Genomic DNA, 27,673 nt, shown 5'->3' on the forward strand with positions numbered 1-27,673 from the left:
TTGTAAATTAAAAAGTAATGCGTTACTTTACTAGTTACTTGAAAAAAAGTAATCTGATTACGTAACTCACGTTACTTGTAATGCGTTACCCCAACACTGATGATAACACTTAGCGATGATCACTCACATGATAGATAAATTATAGATGGTTAAAATATCTATTTTCAATAGAAACAATGCTAAATGAAAATGATAAATATCTAAATAAAATCCAAAGAATACAATTTGAGTCCCACTGATTTAAAATTTTTTTGATTTAAAATATATTTTTGTCTTCACAGTAAGAACAAACATGCAAATGACCAAATAAATACCATGTAAATATAATAATAAATACAATAAAAAAAAAAAACGTGGAAAATTAGCAAAAGAAAGCCACAACCACAAGTGTCTCGTTGATTTAAAATATTTTTAATAAAATCAAATTAAAGATGGAAGAAGGCATGTTGGTGGTCCTATACCGTTCTTGTAATATTTATAAGTTTCAATGTTTTAAGAACATTTGGACATGGTGGAATGACCTGCCCAACTCAATCCGAGCAGCTGAGTCCTTAGCCATCTTCAAGAATCGACTAAAAACACATCTCTTCCCTCTTTATTTGACCCTCTAACTCTAGCACTCTCTATTCTAATTCTATTCTTTATTAAAAAAAATTGCCCCTTTTAGTCTTGCACTCTATTTATCTACTAACTGCTTGTTTTCTTAAAAAAAAAAACTAACACTATAGCTTCTCTAATCTTTTTGTATTCTATTTGTTTTCTTTTTATTTATTATAGGCTACAATTAACAAAAGCAAAATAGGCCTCTAACACTAGCTTGCTCTATTCTTTTTCTATTCTATCTGTTTTCTTTTTATTATATTATTTTTTTTTAAACTTGCTACGTGTACTGCATTAAGCTAACTGAGACTTTTTATAGCACTTGTATATCATTGCTCTTTTGTTGATTTTGATTGCTTCCATTGTCCTCATTTGTAAGTCGCTTTGGATAAAAGCGTCTGCTAAATGTCTAAATGTAAATGTAAGGTACACATACACATAATGGCAACAATGTTTTTCCTATATTTCCTTATATTCAGTAGTTTGCCATATCATTTAATTATGATAACACTTCGCAGCAACATCCTAACTATGGCAGTAATATATTTGCTTGAGAGGAGGACTTGCGTAGCTTTTCAGGTATTTGACATATTATAATCGAATACATAATAACAACACAAGGATAGCCTTCGGTTTTTTTGTAGGAGATGGAAACTACATTTCCCATGATTCACGTCTTGAGCTGGAGCCAGAGGATAAGCCCTGCGAGCCTCTCGCGCTCCCGAGTGAAGTGCACTGATGGAGCACGAGCGGCTTTATTATAGAACACCGGGCGCGCGCACTCACTTTAATTTCGAAGGGTGGCGTTGACGTCACTGCAGGTCCAAAGAAGTCTATAGAAAGGGAGAGCGCAACATTTCCCAGCCTTCATTCGTCTGCGAGAGGGCAAGTGAGGATTACGATGGTCATCAGAGTGTATGTCGCGTCCTCCTCCGGGTCTGTCGCGGTGAGTAACATGTTTACATCGCGCATTTCAGAGTTGCGTGTTGTAAAACTGGAGACTACCGGGAATGACACCAAACGACAGCTCATTTTTATTCTGTGATCTGTAATTTTATAATCTATTCTATATATTAAATATGGTAAATAGATGTAAGAATGTCTTGCATAGATTTATATGAATAACTTCGCTTCATGATACATTTATGGAACTCAGTAAGGTTTTTATGTGCACGCGAGTTATATATGAATATGTCAATAAGAGTATCGTTGGTTATTTTCAAGTAAGCCCGGTCCACTTCATGAACTTAACCCATCCTGGAAAACCCACCCTCTCTTTCAGGCGATACCATGGTACAGTGACTGATTCAAATAGCAATATATGGTACCGTTAATAGCCTATAAATCACTAATCAATTATCCATGCTCATGGTATTTACATGCCACTCCAAGAATAATTTTCCAAAAAAAACACATGGTATTACCATGGTTTCAGGGTATAACTGTGGTACGTTTTGGTATTTTACATTTACATTACATTTTGGTGCCAAGTGCACCTACCTGTAAAACTGGGGCTGTTTTCAAGCCACACATTGCTGAACATTCTATGTAGATATGACTTATTGTGACTCTAAAATGTATTAGTTATATAACCACTGCCAAACTCGGTTCTGATCTATATATTCAGAAACGATTTCTATCAAATGCTTTTCAGTGGTTATGGTTTATGCTGTATTTGAGATAATCCAAGCTGTTGTCCACCTCGGCGCACTGCAAACAGCCATAAAGCTTAGAGGTTGGACAAAGTGCACGTTTACAGTAAAAGCCAACCCCACTGCCAACTCCAATGCCACAATCACTGGCGTGCAGATCAGCTCGGTTTTAATCGCTCTGTTTTACAGCCTGCAGGGAAAGCACAAGAAATGTCCTGATTCATTCAGAGCTGGGATTATATTTCAGCCTTTTAGCAGGCTGGTCCAGTGACATTGATTTTTAGTTCTTTAAATGAGGAGATTAGTGGTCGGCCGATATTGGTTTTTTGACAGCCGATGCCGATATCTTGGAAAGCAGGGTGGCCGATATAAAGCCGATATACTTTTATTTATTTTATTTAATATTTAAGAAATTTGAAATCATTTGAAAATGGATTAAAAAAATAAATGTGTAAAATAAACATGCTTATACTTTAAATTACTAAGTATTTTCACAAATAAATATTTAATAAAAACATAATTAAAAAGGAAGTAAACACTGTAACCAACAGGGCACTCAGTATTCTGGGAAGTTTGTGTGCATTGGTAATCACATTTTTTCAAATAAAGCCAAGGTAACACTCATTTTACATACAGCACACAGTGAAAATGACATGAATATGACAGTAGGCAAAAGCATAAAGTGCAGCATAATTTGAAATCACGAGTTTAAAGTTTGTCGATCGCGCGTCTCCAGTGAAGCTGAACTCTCCTCCTGTCCGTATTCAATTTGCACGGACCAACCGTCACGCAGAGTACACGCGATCATGCAGGATACAAATGCACACTTCACAAGATCTCACAACTGGATTCGACTAAGTTTGCAAGGTTTTTGAAATTAGATTAGTCATTCAAACATTTGTTTAAATTATATAACTTTAAATGCGTATTTGCTGAATGCTGACGGCAAACAAGAAAGTATTATAATGTTTGCCTTTCTATTACTAACAATATAAAAGCAATCGTTATAATACTTTTTTGTATACATTTTAATTCCTTTGTTTAACAGTTCTATCTGATTATTAGACAGACTTCTGTCCGTGGACAGAACTGTTAACGGCGACAGCAAGCGAACCAGAGGGAGAATGTGAGCACTGTGTGTTCAGGCGCTGCCGTTCTCAGCGCCATCAAAATAAAAGCCACGAACACATCGGCCAAACAGGAAAACTTATCAGCCGATGCCGATATTTGAAAAATGCCAAATATCGGCCGATATATTGGCCTTGGCGATATATCGGTCGACCACTAGAGGAGATCACAGTCTCTGAACAGATAAGAACATTTAAGAACTCAGATAAGAACTCTGAACAGAGACTGGGGGGAGGGAGGGGCGACTGTATTCATATTTTCCTGTGATGTCATTCATTTGGTGTTTGATGGTTATCAGATTATGTTTTTGTACAGTGACTCACTGTGTATTTGACAGCTTTGATATGGAGATGAAGCATGTGTATTTGGATGTTAGAGAGGCAAGTACATGTTCAGCACTGTAACCTAATAGTACCAGAATGAAGTAATAGCCTGAGTTATGCACCGATTTCCGCTATCTCCTTATTTCTACAAGACCCGGATTGTTTACCCAAAAAGAGCCATTTTGAAGTCTCCGTGGCCTCAGCACACACTGCTCTCATAAATAGGCAAACATCTCTTTTATGCTGACATTCTTGCTGACAAGATAATCATTAGAAAAGAAAAATGAAATGTTTCACTTAATAACTGCCACGGATGGACAGACTTACTGTGTGTGTGTGTGTTCACTCAGTTTACATATGTGTTTGTTATATAACTTGTTTTTTGTCAAGGATGTGAAGCAAGTGATGGCTGATGAAAACAATCTGTACTAAAAGGCGGCCGATTTTAGGATCAAATGAGTGAGGGTTAATATTTTAACTTACATCTACACAAACACATGTTGATTCACATTAGCTCTCAAGCTTTGGTCAGAGGGGAATTATAAAGGTCATACCCTGACTAACCTTTTCCACTCGTTACACTCATCCACCTCCAACCGTTGCACTTTACACATACATGTGAAAGACTGAGACTAGCGCTCACTGAGTGATTTTCAGTCAGCTGAGCTTAGTGGAGAGACAGGTTCGACAGTGATATAGGCTCAGTAAGTGTGTTAAGAAAGTCTGAGTGGTAAGGGTGCATTCAGCTCATTGATTCAAAACAGGATGACACACACTCATGGGATTTGTCTTTCTTTAAAAGCGCACTACATCATTTAATCGAAAGTTTTACACATGCAAAAATTCTATGTAGTAAAAAAATGTTTTAAAAAAATTAGAAAAAGTTAAAAAGAATGTACATTCAAAACCAAGTCATATCAGTAGCCTAATAAATGTAATTTAAATGTAGCAGGTTGCCTCATAATCACATGACCAACCAAATACTGTTATACCTCCGTAAACTATACTGTAATTAGATATTAGTGTTTTTATTGTTAACTAAATCTATTACATTTATTTTTGTTAAAGCTGAAATACAATAAAATATAAAAATTTAATGAAAATTTTAACTTAAAATATTAACCATTTGTAATGTTGCCTTGGCAACTAACGGTAATAAGCAAGTTTAAGTTGAAGCCACTGGTTTAGGTCACTGATCTATATAATGACTAGATTCTCTATTATAGATCAGTGGTTTAGATGCTAAATTACTAAAACTAAAACTGAAATAAAACTAAAGCTAAATAGAAATATTTTAAAACAAACTGATACACATAACAAAAACACTTAACAAAATTACTAAAACTTAAATTAAAATGAAAAAGAAAAAAGGTAATTCAAAGCATTAATGAATGACATATACTAATACTAAAATAACACTGATTGGACACTTTTGCTCTCAGAATAAATTAATCATTAATCAATAGGCTATACGTTTGAATGATAATTGAAATTGTATGCAGTTTGTGTGTGTTTGTGTGTTTGAAAAAGGAACATCAGTCGAACAAAAGTGCTGTATATCCAAATATATCAGAATAGCTTTGAATATGCCTTATTAGTCAGGAGGCAGCATGGTATATTAGAAATAACAGCACAATTATAATATTGCTTTTATACAACAATTCAATAAAACAGAATTTAATACGGAGTAACTTAAGTATAAACAGTTTTTTGAAGTAAACAAAACATCAACAGAATCGCTGTGCGTCTCACACAGTAGTGACATTTTATTCCTTAATGAATGAATGAATCCGCATTTTTGAAAGAATCGGTTGAACGACTGATTCAACAACTCGCACACAAAGACAGGTGAATGCTGGTTTTCCTTCCTGAACAAATTATTGAACGAATCGGTTGAATTAAGAAATGAGTCACTAAAAAAGACAAAAAATGACCAAAGAGTTTCTATATTTTTCCTATTTAAAACTTGACTCTTCTGTAGTTACATCGTGTACTAAGACCGACAGAAAATGAAAAGTTGCGATTTTCTAGGCCGATATGGCTAGGAACTATACTCTCATTCCGGCGTAATAATCAAGGAACTTTGAAAAGTGCTACCGCCAGACCCGGAGATCGGCTGAATGGATTCGAAAACGGTAAAACTCAACTGTTTAACTCTAGGGGAGTTGGAAAATGAGCCTATTTTCAAAAATAGTGGAGTGTTCCTTTAATGTTTAATGGAGAGCTGCTCTACCTTTACAAAGAATCTCACTCTCTTTCTTGCAGTCAAACATGCGCGTATGTGTGTGAGAGAGAGATGTGATTCACTCATCAACGCATCACTGAGTATCAGTCTGTATTCACTTGTGCTTTCTGTGTGCACGGGTGTGTGTATGTGTGTGTTTAGTGACAGAATTCATCTAAACAGCTCTGCATGCAGTGGCCGCCCAGCAACTCGCTCTGCAAAGTCAGCAGAGAGAGGGAGAGAGAGAGACAAAGATAGGCAAGGCGAGGTGAGGCAGGGGACTTTTTGTACTCCATCTGTCCTCCTCCACAATGTGGATATGTCCAAAACCTCTCTCTGGACAACACACTTTAGTACTGCCAAACTAGGGTGTGTAGGTGTGTATGTTTTTGTAAGTCACGCCCTCTCAAACAGCTGTTGAAACTAGGCCTCATTTTCTGTAGTTAGGTGCGCGGACAAGTTTTTTTAATTTTATTCAAGTTCATGTTTGTTTTATTTCAAGTAATGACTTTATGGTTTTAGTTTTAGTTCAATCTGTATTCTTCTGTTAAACACAAAAGGTGATTTAGAGAGAATATCTAAAGAACGAATGTTATATTTTCATGTAATGAAAGTTAAAGTTCTTTAAATGTTAAAACTGAAGCATCAGTTAAAGGGATAGTTCACCCAAAAATGAAAATTCTGTCATTAATTACTCACCCTCATGTCGTTCCAAACCCGTAAGACCTTCATTCATCTTCGGAACACAAATTAAGATATTTGTGATGAATTCTGAGAGCTCTCTGACACTCCCATAGACAGCAAGGGTCCTTACACGATCAAGGCTTAGAAACGTAGCAAGGAGATCGTTAAAATAGTCCATGTGACATCAGTGGTTCAACCGTAATTTTACGAAGCTACGAGAATACTGTTTGTGTGCAAAGAAAACAAAAATAACGACTTTATTCAACAATTCGTCTCCTCCGCGTCACCCTATAGTGCCATTTTGGAGCGTATCACATACTTAAACGACGTATGTACGCGGATACATTGTTTACGTTCAGTTCAAAGCGTAACAACGTAAACAGCGTATCCGTGTACAGTGCTGCTGACACAGAACAGCATTAGTTGTATATGTATGTGATACTCTCCAAAATGGAGCTATAAGGTGACGCGGAGGAGACGAATAGTTGAATAAAGTCGTTACTTTTGTTTTCTTTGCACACAAAAAGTATTCTCATAGCTTCGTAAAATTACGGTTGAACCACTGATGTCACATGGACTATTTTAACGATCTCCTTGCTATGTTTCTGAGCCTTGATCGTGTAAGGACCCTTGCTGTCTATGGGAGGGTCAGAGAGCTCTCGGAATGGATCAAAAAGATCTTAATTTGTGTTCCGAAGATGAACGAAGGTCTTACAGGTTTGGAACGACATGAGTAATTAATGACAGAATTTTCATTTTTGGGTGAACTATCCTTTACATCTACTGCGTTGTTCTTTTGAGGACGGTGTTTTTAAAAGGAATGTTATCATTTTGGAAATCTTTTCATCTCTGTGTGCCACTTCTTAATGCATTCATTAACTACAAGTGCTAGGAATTTAAAGAAAGACATGTTTATTCTTTGGAAAATGTACTTGGCATTGTTGCACTGGAATGGAACTATTGAGTTTTTAAACAGTACAATGGAGAGCTGAGTGCAGAGGGTGACAGACAAGTGTGTAAGATAAGGACAAAATGTTTATTCAATGTTAATATGGGGACGGATTCAGAAACACAGGACGCCAGACATAGAACAGATGTTAAATAACCTTTTGACCATACAAATAGACACTCAAAAGCACAATGAAATATACACACAAAGTTTTTCATTGTTTTCTGTGTTAAATTTGATGTGCTTTAAATGCATAGTCATATTCTATAAAGTTTTAGGGATTTTTTTTAGGTGTGTCTCAGCTGTGTGTTTTACATTTGGTTTCAAATAAATCCCTTTTTGCTGATCAATACTCTCCTACATCTGACTAATGGGAATTTCACTGAGTGCTTTCCATCTGTGTGTTTTCAGAAAGGACATATAGACACTAATGCACACAGACATGTATAACAGTATATTAATACTTTATACTTTTACTTTTTTTGCCAGCACTGTTAAATTCAAAATGTTTCAAGGCTGACAATTACAAGGTTGATGAGTCCAACATTTGTTAATAACACTTTTAATTAGTTAATATCATTGCACCACATATTATTTCCTATCAATACTATATTTACTATTTTACAATTCTGTTAAAATTCATAAAGAATTTTAGAATCAACTACATACAGTAGAATTTATATTTTATAAATATCAATTAAATACTCAATAAAATATATTTTTTAAATATATAGTTAACATTAAAAGCAATAAATTGGAAAACAAAAAAGCAAAAACAAATGCAAACTATTTAATTTTAAATTATTAACGTATTTTGCATGACACAACAGAGATGGATGTGACAAATAACGTGACGGTTCAGTAGTAAGATTTTTGGGACACAAACAGCAGTTTTTCATTATGATTACACCACAACCACGTTTCAGTTGTGAATGAATAATTACTCATACACTCATAAATGTTAATACATAAGTTTGAGAGTAGCCTTTAATAACTTTGATAACACAGATCATTTAATATCTATCACAGATTATTGACCAAAGAACTTCATTGTGTGATTCCTCAGTTGAAGAAACGTCAGCAGGCCATCGTGGGCTTTCTGGAGGCCAACCGGATCAGCTTCGAGGAGGTTGACATCACCATGCTGGAGGATCAGAGGCTCTGGATGTACCGGAACATTCCTGAGGAGAAACGACCTGAAAAGGGCAATCCTCTCCCCCCTCAGATCTTCAATGGAGACGACTACTGCGGCGTGAGTCATCAATTCTTTTCATTAGAAACTAATTCATATGCTTGATATGTCGCACACTGGACAGGTGATGCACCCTCTCCTATTAAAACATGTTCACTTAACCTGTTCAATAATCTTCATTCAGAAGCAAATTTATTGTTAGATACTCGCACATTGGTTATATCTTCATCAATATACCACAGACCTCAATTCATGCGTATTAATTGGTTCTGTAAGGGATTCTGCTGAAGTAATACTCTGTTTCTCTCAGACACTTAAATCAATGATAAGCTAAAAGCTCTCTGTCTGGCCAATGAGTCCACATTGGGTTGGTTTGAGAGGATGTTTATTAAAAATCTATACACGTATACAAAGATCCATGGTGTTAAGCTGTGTGGCACCGTTCTCTTTTTCAGCCAATTACATTCTAGTGTGGTATTTATTGTGTTTTCTCTAGCCAGTCACATTAAAGCATGAGATGCCCTTTATAAGGTTGTGAAAAGGGAAAGGCATTTTCATGCCTCTGTTCTTCCAAAAACAAATCTTAAAGTTTCAAAAAAGAATACTTACATTCACACCTTCACACTCTCTATTTATCGCCACTGTGACTCTCTTGCCATAAATGGCTAAAGAATCAGAAAGACATTTACGAGTTTGAATCTTAATTTAGAAATGATTCATGGCTTTAAACTTGAGTTATGGTAAGGTTTGTATATTTCGTGACTGACTCATGGAAGTGTCTGGATTTTGCTGAGTGCCCAATTGATGTAATCTCAGAATAATCCTAATTACTCTTAGACACTGCCTCCAACAACTCTCTTAGCCAATCAGAACAGCAGATCCGCTTCCTTCACGTCACAGCGATTAACTGTTTGACACTAATGTAGAGCAAGACAATTTGATTTGAAGTCATTTGATTTTAGATTATGTTAATGGATGTTAAATAGCATAATTTATATAATCTGAATAAGCAGGTTCTCTTATTTAGTTTGGTTTGATATTTATGGCAGATAGAATGTCAATATTATATCCAATATTAAAGACAAACAGTTACAGTTGCTAAAAACTCTCCTCAGTCATTTATCATTCTATCATTTTGCAGGATTATGAAGATTTCTTCCAGTCTAAAGAGACGAACACAGTGTTCTCATTCCTCCGTTTGCCCCCAGTAAAGGTACAAACACACTCCGGCTTGTCTTTTAATTTAAAAAAGGAAAACGTTTTTTAAAACAAATAATAAAAGGGTAATAAAACATGTTTTCAGAAAATATATCTTGAATATATTTTATTTTTCCCTCCCCTTTTGGCTATTTCTGTTCTTGTTTTATGCATTAACCATTCATTTTGTTAGATTTATGCTTAAAAACACAATATGCCAATGGAATAAGAAAAATAAAGTGAATTCAGAATATATTCTATGAAACACATTATGCAGTCTTCATAGTGGATGTTTAGATAGTTGTACTGAACAGCAAGATGAAAATATTGATTATTAAGATACCTTTTTGTCATATTGTGTTACTGGCTCTACACTAATTTAATGTGATATTGTTATGGATTACAGAATAGAATTAACATCTAACTGAATTAAATTCTGTTCTCTGCAGGACTCTGAATCCTAGAGCGTGTCATTGACATTTGCCTAGACTGAAACACTGTGGTTTTGCCTCTTTTTCCTGTGATGTAACTTTCGTCCCCTGGTCTGAAGCCCTCACTGCCAGCAATGCTTTTGCCAAACACACGCTGCCCTCCAGCTAACAAACTTATCCTTATTCAAACACACACATACACAGGGTGATTCATGTTTTCTATGGCCTAATTAATTATTTATATGTGTTGCCGTTATGTTTCATTTGTTGTACATATGTTGCATGAAAAACCTACTCTGCTTTTATAACGTGATACAGGGATAGAAAGTGATCTTATGTTTGTGTGCATAAGACTTATATTGTTAATCTACACAAAGAGAATAATAAGTATGCAAGGTTGCATATACATCTCTTGTAAATTGTTCTTTGTTAAGGAGCTCAAACAGATGGCCAAAAGGAAATGTAGGGAAACAGCAGAAGAATTTGGTATAATGTTGTCCTTTCCGCAGGCTTTGATCTATTTGCAAAAAGAAGTTCAGACCAAAAGCCAAAACAGCCTGAAAACAGGAAATAGAATCCTGACCTGAATTAAGATCTCAGCGGAAACAGCGCTGATCTGAGCTCAGTGTTTCCACGACACATAATGGCTCTTCAAAGCTTTTCTGAGTGTAAAACTGGTCCTGAATCAGTATTTGAACACCTTGTGCTTTATTATTGGAATTTCACATCTCATTCCTAAAGCCTTTTGTTCCTTCTGCTGAAAAACATGCTAAAGAACTCATATCTTGTTCAGTCTTTTCCTCTTTAATTGTGTGTTAAAGTGTGTTTTTCTTCTCAGGGGTATGTTAGCATGTAGCATGTAGCACACTGTGATGCCTCAACTTTCAGCTCACCCATTTATGTAGCTTATATAGTGACTTATATCATACAAAGCTGGGGAGAATAGTTGGTTTACTCACAAAGTTGGTTTTGTGGAACATATTTAATGTTTACACACAGTCTACTCTAGGTTTTTTTCGACAATCTACTGCCACAATCAAACCTCCCAAACAAAAAAACACTCCCAAACCTACATTCTCTGCATTTGCATTTACTATTCATTGTGATATGCGCTTCTTGCTTCACTCCTCCCACCCATTCATTAAATGATTCCACATGAATAAGCATGTATGTTTACGCACACATACACACACCATGCTCAGGACACAATGATGTTTTCACACAAACACACACATATACACACATTCTGTCAAATGGAATCATTCCTCTCTGTACTGAATGATATGTATGAAGTTACTGTTGTTTACTTTCATAATCTAAATTAATAATTAAATAATCAAATTTTTAATAAAGTATATTCAAAAACTGCTTTAATGATTGTTTCTTGTGTTTCTCAAGAGAGTCTCAATTTAGGCAAATATTGTATTTAAACAATATAAAAACCAACTGGCATCCTACAATTAAAATTAATTTAAATATATATATATTTTTTTTTTCTTAAGCGTGCTGTGCTGGATTAATTGTCCAAATATAGTATAGTGTGTGCATACAACATACTGTAACTTTTGAAGAAGTCCAGTGGAACACTCCAGATATCCCAGCATGCCTTTGCATGTGGCAGTTTTGCATTAGCTAGCATAAGAGGCTGATGTAGAGAGCGTGAGAAAATGTTGTTCCTCTATAAATAGATACAGATATTTGCTACATGAGTTGAATGCTAATAAAATGGACAGATACAGTGTTCAAATAACAAACAATTTGACATACAGGACAAAAGTCTTTAATAGAGGGTCCATGACCCCTAGAGGGTCTGCCAATTATTATTTGATTTCAAACTACTTTTGTAAAAATAAATTAATTAATAAATAAGCATAAACAATGATATACTAGTTAATTTCAAAGCTAATTAAGAAGCTAAAGTTCAGGTAAAACATGTCCTCCAAAATAAAAAAGTTCCAAGTATTTGGCTCCATGTTCAATCCGTGTCTCTATGACTTACTACTGAAATAATTAAGAGAAAAACTCATGAATAATGAACTTTAGTCACATTGTTTTAATTTATTTTAAATCTATCAGACTAGCAAAATTGTTCATCTGAATCTCTGCCAGTTTAATGTTTGCATTTGATGCCATGACCTTTTTTTTTTCGCCCCAAAATTTATTTATTAAATTTTCCTGCATGGACCATCAAATCAACAGATAACAACACTGATTGTATGAAACTATCATTCCATGCTATTATACCCCAGTAAACACCTCCCTCAATTAATTAACTTCCCATGAAAAAGAAAACACAATCTTAAAATTCTAACAAACAGAACACTTTACAAGAGCCATTACCTTTTAATTAAAAAAATTATTCTACCTACATTTTTCTTTTGATATTTAAATGTGAATACTAATAATAGTGAATAGTAATTAAAATATTAAAATGTAATTGAAATTAAATTTTGATAATGACATCAATTATGATTATGGTTTTTAAAGATAAGTCAGAGCAATGAAGGCTTAATATAACACTACCTGGAACTATAATTAATAAGCTATTAAGCTACTGTCATGGGTTTAGAACTTTTAAGAAGAATCACTGCTTAAAAACGCATCGGGGGATTAAATGCACCAACAGTTAATACATTTTAGGTACTTGAGACATTACTGCACCCTAGTAATCCTTTTTTTTTTTTCATTTAATTATGTAAAATATGTGTCTTCTTAACATATATAACCTTAAAAAAATACAAGGATTTAGTATAGTGTGCCAATAGTAGTTCAGAGTTTGAAGAATGCCTCTGGTTTCCCATTCTCCATTGCATCAGAAAACTTCTGATAGTCCTATAAACACAAACACAGATGATAACCAGCTTTATGTAGTCTTTACAAATAAGAAATATGAGAAAGGAAAAATAAGATTTGAATATCCTTTAAAAGCATTTAGTCTGGCATTACTGGTAAAGTACATCCAGACACACTGCATGTGTGGAATTCTTGCAGATTTGTAAACAGCGCGTACTGTTCTGAGCATCACAACGCAATCTCAAGATGTTCCCCAGAGTGGCAGACTATCACAAGAAAGCACTGGTGCATTCCAAGCAGTGGAAACATCTATAGCTGATAGGAGTGTTTGAACGGGTGTGTAAGAAACTGAACGAGCCTGACAGGTCTCCTGTGCCTATATACAAACTCTTATGTTTCAAGTGTTGTTTGCACAGCAAAATGAATAGCATTAACATACACTACAAACACGTACGCCCTGTTTTGTATCTCTCAGTAACTGACTCAGCGTTTCAACATGCTTGTTGCAAAACCCAAACAGATACATTTAGTTCATTTCGAAGATTTCCATGTTCTGTTTATGCTTTATGACACATCATAGCCTGAACGTTATGTGCTTTTCCTAATAACTGCAAAAAATCATGGCTTAATACTCATAATTAACAGAAAAACACGTGGATACTGAACGTAAGTCACATTATTTGATAGATTTAACATGGTTTAGTGTGTAATGCAAAATATTTAAAATTAAATTAATAAAAACATTAATTTGAATGCCAGCATGCAGCCTATCGGTTTTTAGAAGATTAAATCAACTGACCATTTCTGACTTGAGGTTGATTTGATGCAGGTAAAACAGAAGCAAATTTTCTCTCTTGATCTACAGACCAGTATCAAAAACAAGGCTACTAGATGAGACTTACCCCACAGTATTTGTCTCCATTAAAGACCTGAGGGGGCATCGCTGAGGGGTTTCCCACTTTCTTCCTCATCTCCTCCTTCAAGTCACCGCTTCCTGCGATGTCCACTGCCATGTATAGCATGTAAACACAAAAAAATAGGTACTCTTAAAAATATCAGTTTATATCATATAGTTTCAAAAAGCAAGTAGGCCTATCAACGGCTAGACACATCCTGAGCAGTCAGAAATACAGATACACACCTCTCTAGAGCCACTCACACTGCTGTAATACACCGTGATGGACATCTTCTGAAAGTGCTAAAGGTTTGTTGGGAATAAAAGTGGCTGGAGGAGCAGACTGGTATTTCAGTAAACTGTTTGAACTTTTAAAACAAAAATAATCTCAGCCAACTCAAGGACCAGGAAAGCAAGTTTTGACAGTACACCTAACAGCCCCACCTACCACAACAAGCACAGACGCTCTCTCTCTCTCTCTCTCTCACACACACACACACACACACATCAAGACATCAGTGTGGCATGCCTAAACTTGCATGAGGGCGGGGCGTTTATACCGAAATTGCACATTAACGCATTGATTGCAGTGCGTACCAAAATGTATGATAATCTCACTGACACTAACGTTAGCTGGTTAAAAAGTAAATATGGTTCATACAATTCCGATTTTAAGAAAAGCTCTAATATAATTTGTTCTCAGATCATTTCAAATTTTGTTATTCAATCCCTGTAAAATTCATAATTTTAAGTGTGAATGTCCACATACGTTTTGGCGGCAATGGCTATCTAGTACTACTGACTGACTGAGGCACAAAATAATGTACGGAGTGGACAGCACCACCTAGTGGTGGATTGAGATGTTTGCGCCATCGTCGTGGATTAGGCAGAAATATCTTAAAATGTTGTTGTTGAGCAATATATTTTCTAAATAATAATAAAAATCAATAACAATAACGCACAATAAGTAACCGAAGGTCACAAAAAAAAAAGAGTTCCGCGTGGCTGTCCATGCAGGCAGTGAAATGGACATCATCGGGGCCTTTTGCTCTTAAAACAATGTTGTCGACGCTATGACGTCCTCTTTACTCGCAGTCAGAGGGAAGGTAGGGCGAGTTTCTGTAATCTCTGACAGAATCGGTCTTAAATATCCAGCATCCTACGGTTAAAGTACTCAAGGATGTGTCCTAAGGAATGGATATTAATATATCGATGATATTATGCCTTTATTTCAGAAATTTATCCTCATCCATCGCTAATCTACAATGGCCGAGGAAGGGTGAGTGATTGTGTTCTCACTATGCGAGTTACTGATGGTGCATCCACACCTCAGTATGCAGTTGCTGCACAATCTAGATTTAATAGGGAATGTGTACTGAATGGCGTTATTTAGCTGTTAAAATTCGTTTTACTCACCCTAAAGGTTAGGAACCATATGACTTCGTTCCTCCCCATAGATTAATAAGAACTGAGCTGTTTTCAATACAATGAAATTAAACTGTGACCAAAAGCTGTCAATCAAAGGGGCGCAAAACTCTTAATAGTAGCCCACTTGATTATTATTTAATTATTAAACGTATTTTGAAGCCATATGCTAGTTTTGTGCGGAATACCTTAAGTTGTTAACGGAATACCTTGATAGATTCCTATTCACTTTCAATGTATCAGAAAGAGAATATATTGGACATTCTTCTATATCTATGAACGTCTATCTACACGTACGTTCATACTCGTGTGCCACAAAATGAAGCCATACAGGGTTTGAATATTTCTCTAACCTCTAAATTAACTTAATGTCTGTCCTTGTAAGTGTATGACATGTTAAAGCATTTAAGTTTTGTATTTGATGGTGGTGATTTCTTCTGGTGACCTCGGCTATGATGAACTTTAAATCTTTAGTCGGATACCCCTTCACTCTAATCATGAGTGAGACATCCAGTCTGAAATGCCGCAGGTTGTTAAATGCATGTGCGCACACCTGACTCTTTACACCCCAATAACATCCTTTTGTACAATTAATAGCATTTCTGCCGGAGGTGTGATGGATGTCAACACCGCTCTGCCTGAAGTGCTGAAGACCGCACTCATCCACGATGGTCTGGCCCGCGGTATCCGTGAGGCTGCCAAGGCCCTCGACAAGTACGAAGTGACTACTTTAATATACTGGAAGATGTTGCTGTGTCTATGATGATAATTTGGCTCCCTCTACTGAAGTCTCTGAGGATAACTGCCATTCGTTACCCAATTTCTGTCTGAGATACTGTTGAAGCAATCGGTCATACCTGTTGGAGGAGATTGAAGGCTCATCATGGTCATTCTTTGTTTGACAGGCGCCAGGCTCATCTTTGTGTCCTGGCAGCAAACTGTGACGAGCCCATGTACGTCAAGCTGGTGGAGGCTCTCTGTGCCGAGCATCAGATCAACCTCATCAAGGTGACGAGAGGCTATGAGAATAACATTTAATACAACATTTATCAGGATTTATGAAAGCTTTATTTCAGCCATAAAATAGAGAAAAACTGCCCAAGTTCTGACTTTCTCTCACAATTGTTTTTCTTACAATTTGGACTCAAACTCAATGGCAAGAGGAACTCAACTGAGAACAGTCTAAATTGTATGGTATAATTTCCACCACAGAAAGAAAAATACATAAAGTGATCGTGACTTATTGTACCCCCCCACACACACACAGTCGTATTTCTCACAATTCAGACTCAAAATCAGAATAGCAAGGTATAAATCCAAAATTGCTAGATATAAACTTGCAACTTGACAATTCTATGAAGTCGATTGCAATTGTGAAAGATGATGTTGTAATTACCTTTTTTTTTTTTTTTTTCAGGGGGAAATAAGCTTCCATAGGATTTAAACTGTAGCCCATATCATTAAAATTCCTTATAAGTGATTTATCCTTTTTTTTTTTTTTTAGATTTTACCTGCAATTGGAATTGAGGGTTTGTTTCCTGGCCCAGTGAGACACATGGGACTGCATATTTTGTATATTTTCTTGAATGCACCTGATTCTGATAATCTCATTAGGAGAGCCATTTGCAAACTGAATTGGGTGTTTTAGAAAAGAGGGACATATGAAATATGCAGTGCTCTGGGTCTCCAGTAGCAGGATTTAAAAACCCCTGTCCTGGTTGATAATAAAATGGCATTGATGGTGGTAACCAGGCCGTATCTAAAGACCTGGTGGTCGGCTCTTGATTCTGACCACGCAGAACATCTTAACTGCTGCAATTAGCTAAATACTAATCTTGTGGCTGGCAACACTCATGTTTGCTTCAGAAAATGTTGGAAGTACTTCCTTTTTATTAGCCATTAAATTCTATGAAAGTCTAAAATGCAAAGTGTTGTCTTGAATATTGCCAAGAACTTATTTGGGACCTGATTTGAACTAAAACACCCAAATCGCTGCTTAAAAGTGTAGAGTCATAAAATGATAACTGTCTCTGTGCTCTCTTGTAGGTTGATGACAATAAGAAGCTTGGTGAGTGGGTTGGTTTGTGCAAGATCGACAGAGAGGGCAAACCCCGCAAGGTGGTGGGCTGCAGCTGTGTAGTCATTAAGGTGAGTGTCTGACTGTAGTCCTGTTCACACTCAAGAGTCTTTTTAATTTACTTTAAGATTTTACAACTAGTGATGTTTTATTAACAAATTTCGGGAGGAGCACGCGCAGATAATCAATGCGGCCAATTCACTATCAGTAATCACATCTATCCAACCACCACGAGAGAGAACCACTATAAATAATCGTAGCAGCCTTGCCTTCATTCTCTCTCTAGTCTTTCAGCATCCCTCCACCACCCCGACTCCTCACCGTCGACCCTAATCCATACGGGGGGTGCTCTGTGTTTGGGCAGATGCCGAGCTCAGCCCTCTCGCTGGATGGGGGGGGGTTCGGGAAGAATTACCGAGCTCGGAGCCCTCGGACAGCACGCCAAATACGCATACTATTCTTCTTACTTTATTATCTGCAAGGCGAACTCATTTAGTGTTTATTAAAAGAATATTAGGGCTTCAGATTTAAGCCAAGTCGAGTCCAGATGCTGGCTCTCCGTGCCCTGTGTCTGGTTTTGAAGTCTTGGCTAGATTGAGCGCCTGGACACGAGCCTCTTGGTTCTGTTTTGATTCTTGAGGTCCCTAGAATGGCAACAAGCTAAATTTACTGAATAGTGGGATGATATTTTGTTTCCTGTTGTAATTATAGTAAGTTGAGTCATGTCAGTTTTAAAACTGAATAAATGTTAAAGATGTAACATGCATCTAATGTTTTCATGTCTCCATCTGCAGGACTATGGCAAAGAATCCCAGGCTAAGGACGTCATTGAGGAGTACTTCAAATCTAAGAAATAAGGCGCCAAATAAAAGATCTTTTGGAAATATTACTTGTTGCGTTTTTGTTTTGTTTTTTAACTATGGAAGTTGTAGCAATTCATGCAAGTTCTGAATTTAATTCAGAAATGCAGGGCTTAAAGTTCTCTGGCACTGTGCCGGATCTCCGGCGTGCAGCGTTTGGCTGCGGAAAAAGATAGTCCTACATTAAAAAAAATAAAAATCTTGTTGATTGACATCACTTTCGAGTCCATGAGTTCGCCTACCAATGAATGGTATGAGAGGAGCACAGCTTTCACTCTCAACCAAACTAACATTACTAGCCAATCAGAATGTTTTGCTCTTATAAACACGAGACGCGCATAATGGTATCCAGTTGCGGAGTCGTAGCCCTGATGAATGGAGAAGCGTGACAAAAAGCTGCAAGGCGCAATGTTCGAAGATGTCCATCTAGCGCATATTTACATAGAATAACTAATTAAAAAGCAGCGGCACTTTGTAAACGGCTCTGAGTAATCATGTCATCTCCATAAAAAGATGATTGCCAGAGCAAATTTACCAGGATTTTTGAAAAGGCCCTGTTAACACATGATCTATTAAAGGGATAGTTCACCCAAAAATGAAAACTTGATGTTTATCTGCTTACCCCCAGGGCATCCAAGATGTAGGTGACTTTGTTTCTTCAGTAGAACACATATGATGATTAAGTCCAACCGTTGCAGTCTCAGTCGTATAATGCATGGCAATGGTAACCAAATCTATGAGAGAAAAAAAAACATGCACAGACAAATCCAAATTAAACCCTGCGGCTCGTGACGACACATAGATGTCCTAAGACACGAAACAATTGGTTTGTGCCAGAAACGGAACAGTATATCATTTTTTTTTTACCTCTAATGCACCACTATTTCCAACTGTCTTTGGGTGCGCGCACAGCATCCGGTGCGTGAGATGTGTACGCGCTCTGGCGTAGTTTATGCAAGCGCCGGAAGTGATCTCTCGCACGTATACGTCACTCATTGTTTGCACAGTCATTGTAGGTACGACGGCTAATCAAAATGGTACATACTTGCGCTTACCCGGATTGTTCAAACCGACTTAAAACTAAAAGATTACATTTTCTCACGCGAACTCATTTGGGAGTGGTGACTTTCCACATATTCCCAACTTCTGAGCCTGCTCGCCTGAAGTTATGGTTGATTGCTCTTCGGCTGGATATCAACACACCCATTAACGTAAACTATGCCAGAGCGCGTACACACCCCACGCACCGGATGCCGTGCGCACGCACAAAGACAGTTGGACATAGTGGTGTATTAGAGGTAAAACATGATAAACTATCCCTTTAATGGTAATTTACCAGTAAAGACTGTATGTGTGAAAGTGGCTAAACTCTTCCTGTGCATATGCCGTGAATTTGAATTGCTTAACGTTCATCTGGAAAAACTGGATCTCACTAGATTTGTAACGTAAATCATTTATAAACCTTTGCCAACACAGGAGAATACATCAACCTATTTCTAAATATGCCATGTACTGTACATAACGATTTCAAAGCAAGTTTCTGAATGTGGCCAAATATTAAAATTAAATGGATTTAAAAATTGTTTAATCACGCTGTAAAGTGAAACGTCACCAGGCCGTTGGCACCCTCTGCATGTATTTGTTTTAATACATAGTGTACTTAAGTTGGTTATGTTCATTATATGTATAGGCATATTACATTATGTATTTTAACAGTGTTGTTCAATACAATCATGTAATTTCTTGGTTTTTATATTTTATTTGAGCCAATTATTATTGCCTCATCATTAGTTTATATATAAATAGTCATACTAAAGCCTGGTTTTCACTTAGGTCTATAGTGAATCTGCGTCTCATTCAGCTCTGCTGTTTCTGTTTCATACAGATATTTTTTTATCCATAGTTTCACAAAACTGAAGTCAAACCATTCTGTTTTTGCTTCAAATTTCGAAATTATAGAATCAAATTTAGATTAAAAACTGTTAATGTTGCATGTATGCAGCATCTTTGTTTGGATCAAGATTAAAATGTACTGGTTGCCTATAATTTTAAATGGAAAGAGCACAGACAAAGCCTTAGTTTGTTTATATGAAGAGATTTCTTTCATTTGTGTTTTTGTTTTAAATTTAGTTTTGTTATTTGGCATATTTCAATTTCACTCAGAAATGAGAAATAATGTCAGAAATAATAAAAGGACACCTTTTCATTTCTAATTTGTCTTAAATCTGTAAAAAAAAAAAATGGTGAGAAAATCGTATTGTGAAATCAGTATCATGAATTGAATAGTGTTATATTTCAATTTCACAAAGAAACGCACAGTTTTTTTCCAAGCAATAATAAAAGGACACATTTAATTTATAATTTGAAATTATTGAATATATTGAATATATTTAATTATTGAAATAATAAAAAAAAATCGTGAATCGAATCATGAATCGTTACATCCCTACTCATCGTTAGTTTATATATATATATATATATATAGTCATACTAAAGCCTGGTTTTCACTTAGGTCTGTTTGTTACTAAAAAATATCAGATAACTCCGTTGTCAAAATAATAAGTAGATTACTTGATTACCAAAATAATCTTTAGTTACAGCCCTAGATTAGTTAAAATATTTCTAAATACAACTGCATTGTTTTACTTTTTGTAATTAAAAGACAAATTTTGTCATTGAAAATTTCATAAAAATAGTATTAAAATATTGTCTCGTTCTAGTGAACCAAGTTATCTGTATTTTGTCTCATCTCGTGAGCTAAGTTTATTGTCACACCCCTAGTGTCGATAAGCGGTGATATAGCTCATAATTTTCCAAGTGTATGATATAGCTTTCATTCTTCAGGTCAACCATATATTCATGAAAAAAAAATCAGTTTGAATAAAGAAAGCAATAGCTTTGCCATAGTATCCTTTCAAATGTTAAAGTTGCCACAGTCATTGCATGCTTTGCATGTGCTGACCCGCCCCCGGAAAAAGGTTCAGGCTCAGGACTTTCTTTTTTTTTTTTTTGCTTTCACCACCGTTTCGTAGTTTTGTCTCTCTTAAACCAGTTTGGTACAGAGTGAAGTTCAAACACTTGTCCAGCATTTTAAGGTACTTCAGTCAAGTTAAAATAGTTAAATTTGGCGCTTTATGGAGTGTCAGGGCGTGTTTATATTTATCAGGTTTGGTTGAACTGAATCCTTGTGCGATGTTCTGATAGTCCGGTTCACTTGAATAAGCGTGAAAGCTGCCATCCAGACTTTGTTGCGCACCAAACAACCGCAAACGATTCTAGTGCGGTTCGACTAATTATATGACTGATTATACAGGACGTGCAGTCTTAAGACGTGACCCTAAAACGCACAAAATGCTCCAGCGTAACGTTACCTGGTTTTTCTCCTCATAGAGCCATGTTGACAGCTCGGTCCAGTCTATTTACAGCACATCTTTGTGTGTGCAACGGAGGAATTCCTGGCGCCGTTTTGATTCCACGCATTTTATAAGCTCTTAATGAGTTGTAAACTGGTAAAAAAAAAAAAAAAAACACCATATGTACACAAACAACGAGCGCATTTAACCCAGTCACGCAGGCGTTGTTTTGGATGTTCCGCAAGCTCGCAAAATATACGTCATAAAAGATGGCCAATCAGGTTGCGACCTCATCCTTGTCTTGTTTTGTATCTTTAGGTTCGGCGTTAAAAACGCAAATGTGAACGTTAAACGAACCAGGACTAAAATGTATCTTTTTGTTTTTCCAGAGTCTTGTTCCGTTATGACATAGCTATACTTATTTTCCAAATTGTATGGCTTTAAAAGTTACAAATGTTTCTCACCACGATGTTTAAAATGTACATAATTTTTATTGATTTAGTTTTTGGAAAAACAGGTGTATTTAAATTTGGAGGTGCATTCTGTGAAGAAAACTCAGCACTATGCCTGCTTATGGCTTTGCAACTAATGGTCAGTCAGAATGAAACTACAGCTTTATTAAAGCTTTAAAAAGTGTTTTTTCCCCTGATGCTCCACTTTTATTTTGCTGTTCTTTCCAACTGTCATGACTTACACCAAAAATACAAATGAATGTTTCCTCACAAAAAAAAAAAAAAAAAAACATCTTTGGATTTCTTCAGAGGCACCAGTATTGACAGCAAATTAAATTATTTTTTTTTACATTTAGAAAATAGACAACTCAAATGTTTACATTTTTTGTTTATCTACATACATTCTCAAAATAAAAACTGACACACAAAAACATCTTATAAGGCACAACAAATTATACACAGACTTTTTAGCCAAAAACTTACAAAAAACACAAAATCAAAACGATACCATGTGAGAAAACACAGCGTCCTTTAGTGTTTAATCTAGTTACTGTAAAATAATTTACATGAGTTATGTCTATTCTAAATGATCCTTGATTAGAGTACAGCGCTTGAGTCATTTAAGTGGAGATGAAGTCTACCGTATAGACAGAGATAATGTAATTCCTGTAGATGAGTGAGGATATATGTGGTTTCAAGACGAAGAACTCACCTCATTCAGACATGAAATGCAGTGTGTGTGACGTAAGACCTTAGTAAGCTCTTTACAAGCCTGGTTTGACCATTAAAATCCCATTTTCCCTCATCCTAGTCTGTCCTAGTCTTCTTAAGACAGTGCAGAAATATCTTAAAAGCCAGAGTTTTCTTAAAAATAATCAAAAAGACAACAACAACATAAAAAGAGATTGCAGTGTACTCTTGTTCTTAAATAGTTGTACAAAAAAGGCCTATGATACAGGTGTCGAGTGTTACAGGTACTCGAATTCCAGTGCTTGATGGAGGGCAAGCAGGTCAGAGTGGCTGGATATCCGCCAGAAGGGCATGTTGTGCTGTGGGGAGAAACAGACTGACTGTGAGTGCGTCTGAAAACAGAAAATAGCATTTGCTTCAATGCTGAACATTTTCTAGCAATATCCATGCAGGCATGTTAAGCCACTCTACTAAGGCTTGGTCTAATATTATTGTTTGTTATAGCTCAAGAGTTCTCTTCATTTCTGAAAATGAGGTGAGAGATCCAACAACCAGATCACACAGAGAAAAACTCATAATACAAAACAGCAGCCTCTCATTACTCGCATTATTATAGTACAGAGGGTTTATAAAGAGTTTAGTAAAGCATTTACAAACACTTTTTTATCAGATCAAAAACATTAACACTACAAAAAGGTTAAATTTGTTAACATAATTATACATTCTTTTAAATTAACAACCATTTTTTACAGCATTTTTAAAATCTAGATAAAGGTTAATTTTAATTACACTACAGGTTATTGTTAATTCATGATTGCCCGTAATACATTAACAAATTGTATTTTTATTTTATAATAATGTTGTTTTAATATATGTAGAAATGCAGAATCTATTGCAGTAACTAATGTTAACAAATTGAAGTGTATTGTAAAGTACTATAAGTAAATCTAAATATTATGTATATACATTTGTATATTAATATTAATTACTAATTTTCTATATTGAACTTTATTTAGAAATTTCAAATAAACCCTTTACAAATCCTTCAGCTTAGCACTCTAAAATCTTGCGAAATTAAAAACATATTTTCGCCAAATGTAATTTTTTTATATATATTTTTTGTTTATTTATCTTTTGCCTGTTCAAAAGTTTGGGGTCTTTAATGTTTTTGAATAACGTCTCTTATGCTCACCAAGGTCGCATTTATTTGATCAAAAATATAGTAAAACAGTAATATTGTGAAATTGTTACATTTTAGAATAACTGTTTCCTACTTGAATATGTTTTAAAATGTAATTTATTCCTATGCTGGCAAAGCTGAATTTCCAGCAGCCATTACTCCAGTCTTCAGTGTCACATGATCCTTCAGAAATCATTCTAATATGCTGCTTTGCTGCTCAAGAAACAGTTATTTTATTAATGTTGAAAACAGTTGTGCTGCTTTATATTTATTGTGGAAACTACAACATCAGAATTCTTTGATAAATAGAAAGCTCAAAAGAACTGCAATTATTTGAAACCGGTATCTTTTGTAACAATGTATACAGTAAGGTTTTACTGTCACCTTTGATCAATTGAATGCATCCTTGATGAATAAAGATTTCCTGACCCCAAACATTTCAACAGTATTGTACACAAACTGTGTTTAGAATTGCTGCAGAGTGGTTTCCTAGAACACAAGTATTCAACTGGGCCTTTAGGTTCAGCATCTCAGCAGATCATCTACAGGAGTTTAACTTGACTGATCTCAGACCGCAGGAAACTACGGGATGCGATTAGATGCCTGAGACCTCGGAAAACCTCAGTTGAATAGCTCTGTTCTAGATGGCTTGGGATCTGAGAAAGAAAAGCTGGTTTCAGATGATCAGAGGGAAAAAGCAACCACTACAGACATCCACATGGAAACTACAAAGGAGGAAATAAATGAAGCGCACAAGCTGCCGATCAGTTTCATCTAAAGCTCTACAGCACACACAGGTAGGAAGTCCAATCTGAGAAGTCACACACTGCTTCCGGTTCACCTGCGGGTCGTTACCTTGGCAGCGGCCTGCTCCTCTTCTACACCATCCCCAATTACAACATACACTACCTTCCTGCCAAACCTCTGCATTATGCGCTCAAAGCAACCCTCTTTGCCTGCAACATAAACAAGGTGACAGGTCAGAGGCTTGGGGTCAGACGGGAGATTTTACCTGGCTGGCTGCATGCTCCTCATCGCGCCCATCGCCAATCACAACATACGTTATGTTAGTGCCAAACCTGGATACTATACGTTCAAAACAGCTCTCTTTACCTGCGGAAACAAGGCATAGAATTGAACCTTAACAAGCTCAGAACTCACATGGGGTGAACAAGCCGAATGATTATTGAGTATTATTATTTGACGGCAGAAATGAAAAGAGACACGGTTTCCATTTGAAGGTGAAAACGGCATGAATTCAAAGCAAGAGTCGCTCTTGCACACAGACAAACCCTAACCTCACAAATATTTTGTTCTTGCTGTAACCATGGCAATGAGCATGGGTTCTGTAACTGTGTGGAATCGGGCTTTGGGTCTATCTATTCAAACATCTACAGTGCTGTGAAAAGGTTTTCGCCCCCTTCCTGTTTTTTTTTTTTATTTTTTGCATATTTGTCACACTTAAAAGATTCAGATCATCAAACAAATTTTAATATTATACAAAGATAATGCAAGTAAATACAAAATGCAGTTTTTAAATGATGATTTCTCTTATTAAGGGAAAAAAGCTGTCCAAACCTGCCTGGCCCTACGTGAAAAAGTAATTGCCCCCTAAATCTAATAACTGGTTGTGCCACGCTTTGCAGCAACAACTGCAATCAAGTGTTTGCGATAACTGGCAATGAGTCTTTCACATCGCTGTGGAGGAATTTTGGACCACTCTTCTTTGCAGGATTGTTTTAATTCAGCCACATTGGAGGGTTTTCGAGCATGAATGGACTGTTTAAGCATCTCAATCGGATTTAAGTCCGGACTTTGATTTGGCCACTCCAAAACCTTAATTTAGTTTTTCTTGATCCAGGTCCTGAAGCTGCAAAGCAGCCCCAGACCATCACACTACCACCACCATGTTAGGCTGTTGGTTTTACACCAGATGTAACCGGACACACACCGTAACTTTAACAACGTAAATATTTGCCCAAAAGTCTTGGGAATAATTCAAGATATTTTTTTGGCAAATGTGAGATGAGCCTTTGTGTTCTTTTTGGTCAGCAGTGACTTTTGCCTTGGAACTCTCCCATGGATGCCGTTTTTGCCCAGTCTCTTTCTTATTGTTGAATCATGAACACTGACCTTAATTGAGGCAAGTGAGCTCTCCCATGGATGCCGTTTCTGCCCAGTCTCTTTCTTATTGTTGAATCATGAACACTGAGCTTAACTGAGGCAAGTGAGGCCTGCAGTTCTTTAGATGTTGTTCTGGGTTCTTTTATGACCTCTTGGATGAGTCGTCGTTGTTCTCTTGGAGAAATTTTGGTTGGCCGGCCACTCCTGGGAAAGTTCACCACTGTTCCAAGTTTTCTCCATTTGTGGATAATGGCTCTGACCGTGGTTCCCTGGAGTCCCAAACTTTTAAGTGACAAATATGCAAAAAATGTAAAAAACAGGAAGGGGGAAAAAACCTTTTCACAGCACTGTATGTGATTGTTTTCTTTTTCTTCTTGTTCTCCTCTTCTTCTTTTTTTCTTTTTGATCCTTTCATTGTAGTGGATCAATGACGTAATATTATTCTAGTAAACAGTTTCCAGCCTTTCAGCAGTATCGTACAGTGCTTGGCAGTGTTTAAAAAAGGATATACAAAACAAATTTTAGATTTATCCCTTCTTGTAAACTCAGAGATGTGGATTCGCACGGTAGTTGAATTACCACACGACTTGGTGTTTGTCAGAAAACAATAGGTAATCTGGCCTGGAATTTTTATGCAGGTGCTGGGAGAAAAACACTGACATTTTGGATTTGGACAGCAATAAAGTCATCAACTAGCCCTGGCAAATGATAAAAATACCTTATATTCCCGTGAGAAACAATTACTGTTTAAATAGGGCTTTTGTCTCCCTCAGTATTTTATTTATTGTTTTTTGTTTGTTTGTTTGATTGTAATAAATGTGTGTAGTGTAGTAACTTAAAAAGAAAAAAAATGTACAAATAAAATTTGAATTGTATTTTATGGAAAAATTATTGAAATATTCAATTTAATTAAATTATTAAATTAGATTAAATTAAACTGATACCATTTTCTTCTATTGTCTTTATTTAATTTAAATTTAAATTCATTGTTATATATTTAAGTTTTAGTAATTTTAGTTATGGAATCACTTGACGAACCAATTCGCTTGGCCAGAGTTCAGGTTTACATTTAAAACGAGGCCTTGAAGAAAGCAGTTGTAACTTTATTTGTTAAGCAACATATCAGCTCAAATAGGGTGTTTCGGAATAGAGAGTGGAATAAACTCATTGTGAATGAAGACGGCTGTTTATAAAGGAGCAGAACGAAAGAATAATTTAACCCTGGAAGATGATGACAGATCAGCCAATCAGAATCAATTCCACATGATCAGACAGAGTGAATGTGGACGTTATGACCAGGTCATCCTGATCTGTTTTGATTTATGATTTAATGCAACAATGTGAGCCAAAGCATGTTCCACACAGACTGAACTCTACATCACCCTTGATTGCAGAAATGAAATGAAACAGTTCAATGAAATGGAAATAAACAGTTCAACACAAT

At 36.1% G+C, this 27,673-nt stretch overlaps 3 protein-coding genes across 6 annotated transcripts in view; 2 read left to right on the forward strand and 1 right to left on the reverse strand.

The window, feature by feature from the left end:
- The first annotated feature begins 1,361 nt into the window (after nt 1–1,361).
- On the forward strand, nt 1,362–11,767 carry LOC107671851 (SH3 domain-binding glutamic acid-rich-like protein 2). The gene is made up of 4 exons (XM_016464844.1): nt 1,362–1,546; nt 8,627–8,812; nt 9,894–9,965; nt 10,399–11,767. The coding sequence occupies exons 1-4, from the start codon at nt 1,502–1,504 to the stop codon at nt 10,411–10,413; spliced, it is 318 nt and encodes a 105-aa protein (XP_016320330.1). The 5' UTR covers nt 1,362–1,501; the 3' UTR covers nt 10,414–11,767.
- Nucleotides 11,768–15,128: 3,361 nt separating this feature from the next.
- LOC107671850 (40S ribosomal protein S12) lies at nt 15,129–18,459 on the forward strand. The gene is made up of 6 exons (XM_016464843.1): nt 15,129–15,174; nt 15,304–15,347; nt 16,091–16,207; nt 16,399–16,501; nt 17,540–17,641; nt 18,365–18,459. The coding sequence occupies exons 2-6, from the start codon at nt 15,334–15,336 to the stop codon at nt 18,425–18,427; spliced, it is 399 nt and encodes a 132-aa protein (XP_016320329.1). The 5' UTR covers nt 15,129–15,174; nt 15,304–15,333; the 3' UTR covers nt 18,428–18,459.
- A 3,848-nt stretch (nt 18,460–22,307) lies between these two features.
- LOC107671847 (eyes absent homolog 4-like) overlaps nt 22,308–27,673 on the reverse strand; it is a 77,375-nt gene continuing 72,009 nt past the window's right edge. For 2 of the 4 annotated variants that reach the window (XM_016464836.1, XM_016464838.1), the window contains 2 exons: nt 24,961–25,061; nt 22,308–23,284 (listed from right to left, as the gene is read on the reverse strand). In XM_016464836.1, coding sequence (XP_016320322.1) covers nt 23,204–23,284; nt 24,961–25,061 — 182 coding nt within the window. In that variant the 3' untranslated portion in view covers nt 22,308–23,203. Of the gene's footprint in view, nt 23,285–24,960; nt 25,062–25,117; nt 25,219–27,673 lie in introns of all 4 variants that reach the window. The other 2 variants (XM_016464835.1, XM_016464837.1) reach the window with 2 other exon arrangements.

Source organism: Sinocyclocheilus anshuiensis, unplaced genomic scaffold (genome assembly GCF_001515605.1).
Source record: "Sinocyclocheilus anshuiensis isolate Anshui unplaced genomic scaffold, SAMN03320099.WGS_v1.1 scaffold1089, whole genome shotgun sequence".
In the NCBI taxonomy this organism is placed as follows: Eukaryota; Metazoa; Chordata; class Actinopteri; order Cypriniformes; family Cyprinidae; genus Sinocyclocheilus; species Sinocyclocheilus anshuiensis.

What these genes read in the sequence shown, in the direction of transcription:
- LOC107671851 (XM_016464844.1), top strand. Translation starts at nt 1,502, where the DNA reads ATGGTCATCAGAGTGTATGTCGCGTCCTCCTCCGGGTCTGTCGCG. An exon ending in CCTCCTCCGGGTCTGTCGCG is followed by an intron (nt 1,547 to 8,626) that starts GTGAGTAACATG and finishes GTGATTCCTCAG; the next exon opens with TTGAAGAAACGTCAGCAGGC. An exon ending in ATGGAGACGACTACTGCGGC is followed by an intron (nt 8,813 to 9,893) that starts GTGAGTCATCAA and finishes ATCATTTTGCAG; the next exon opens with GATTATGAAGATTTCTTCCA.
- LOC107671850 (XM_016464843.1), top strand. An exon ending in ATCAGATCAACCTCATCAAG is followed by an intron (nt 16,502 to 17,539) that starts GTGACGAGAGGC and finishes GCTCTCTTGTAG; the next exon opens with GTTGATGACAATAAGAAGCT. An exon ending in GCAGCTGTGTAGTCATTAAG is followed by an intron (nt 17,642 to 18,364) that starts GTGAGTGTCTGA and finishes CTCCATCTGCAG; the next exon opens with GACTATGGCAAAGAATCCCA.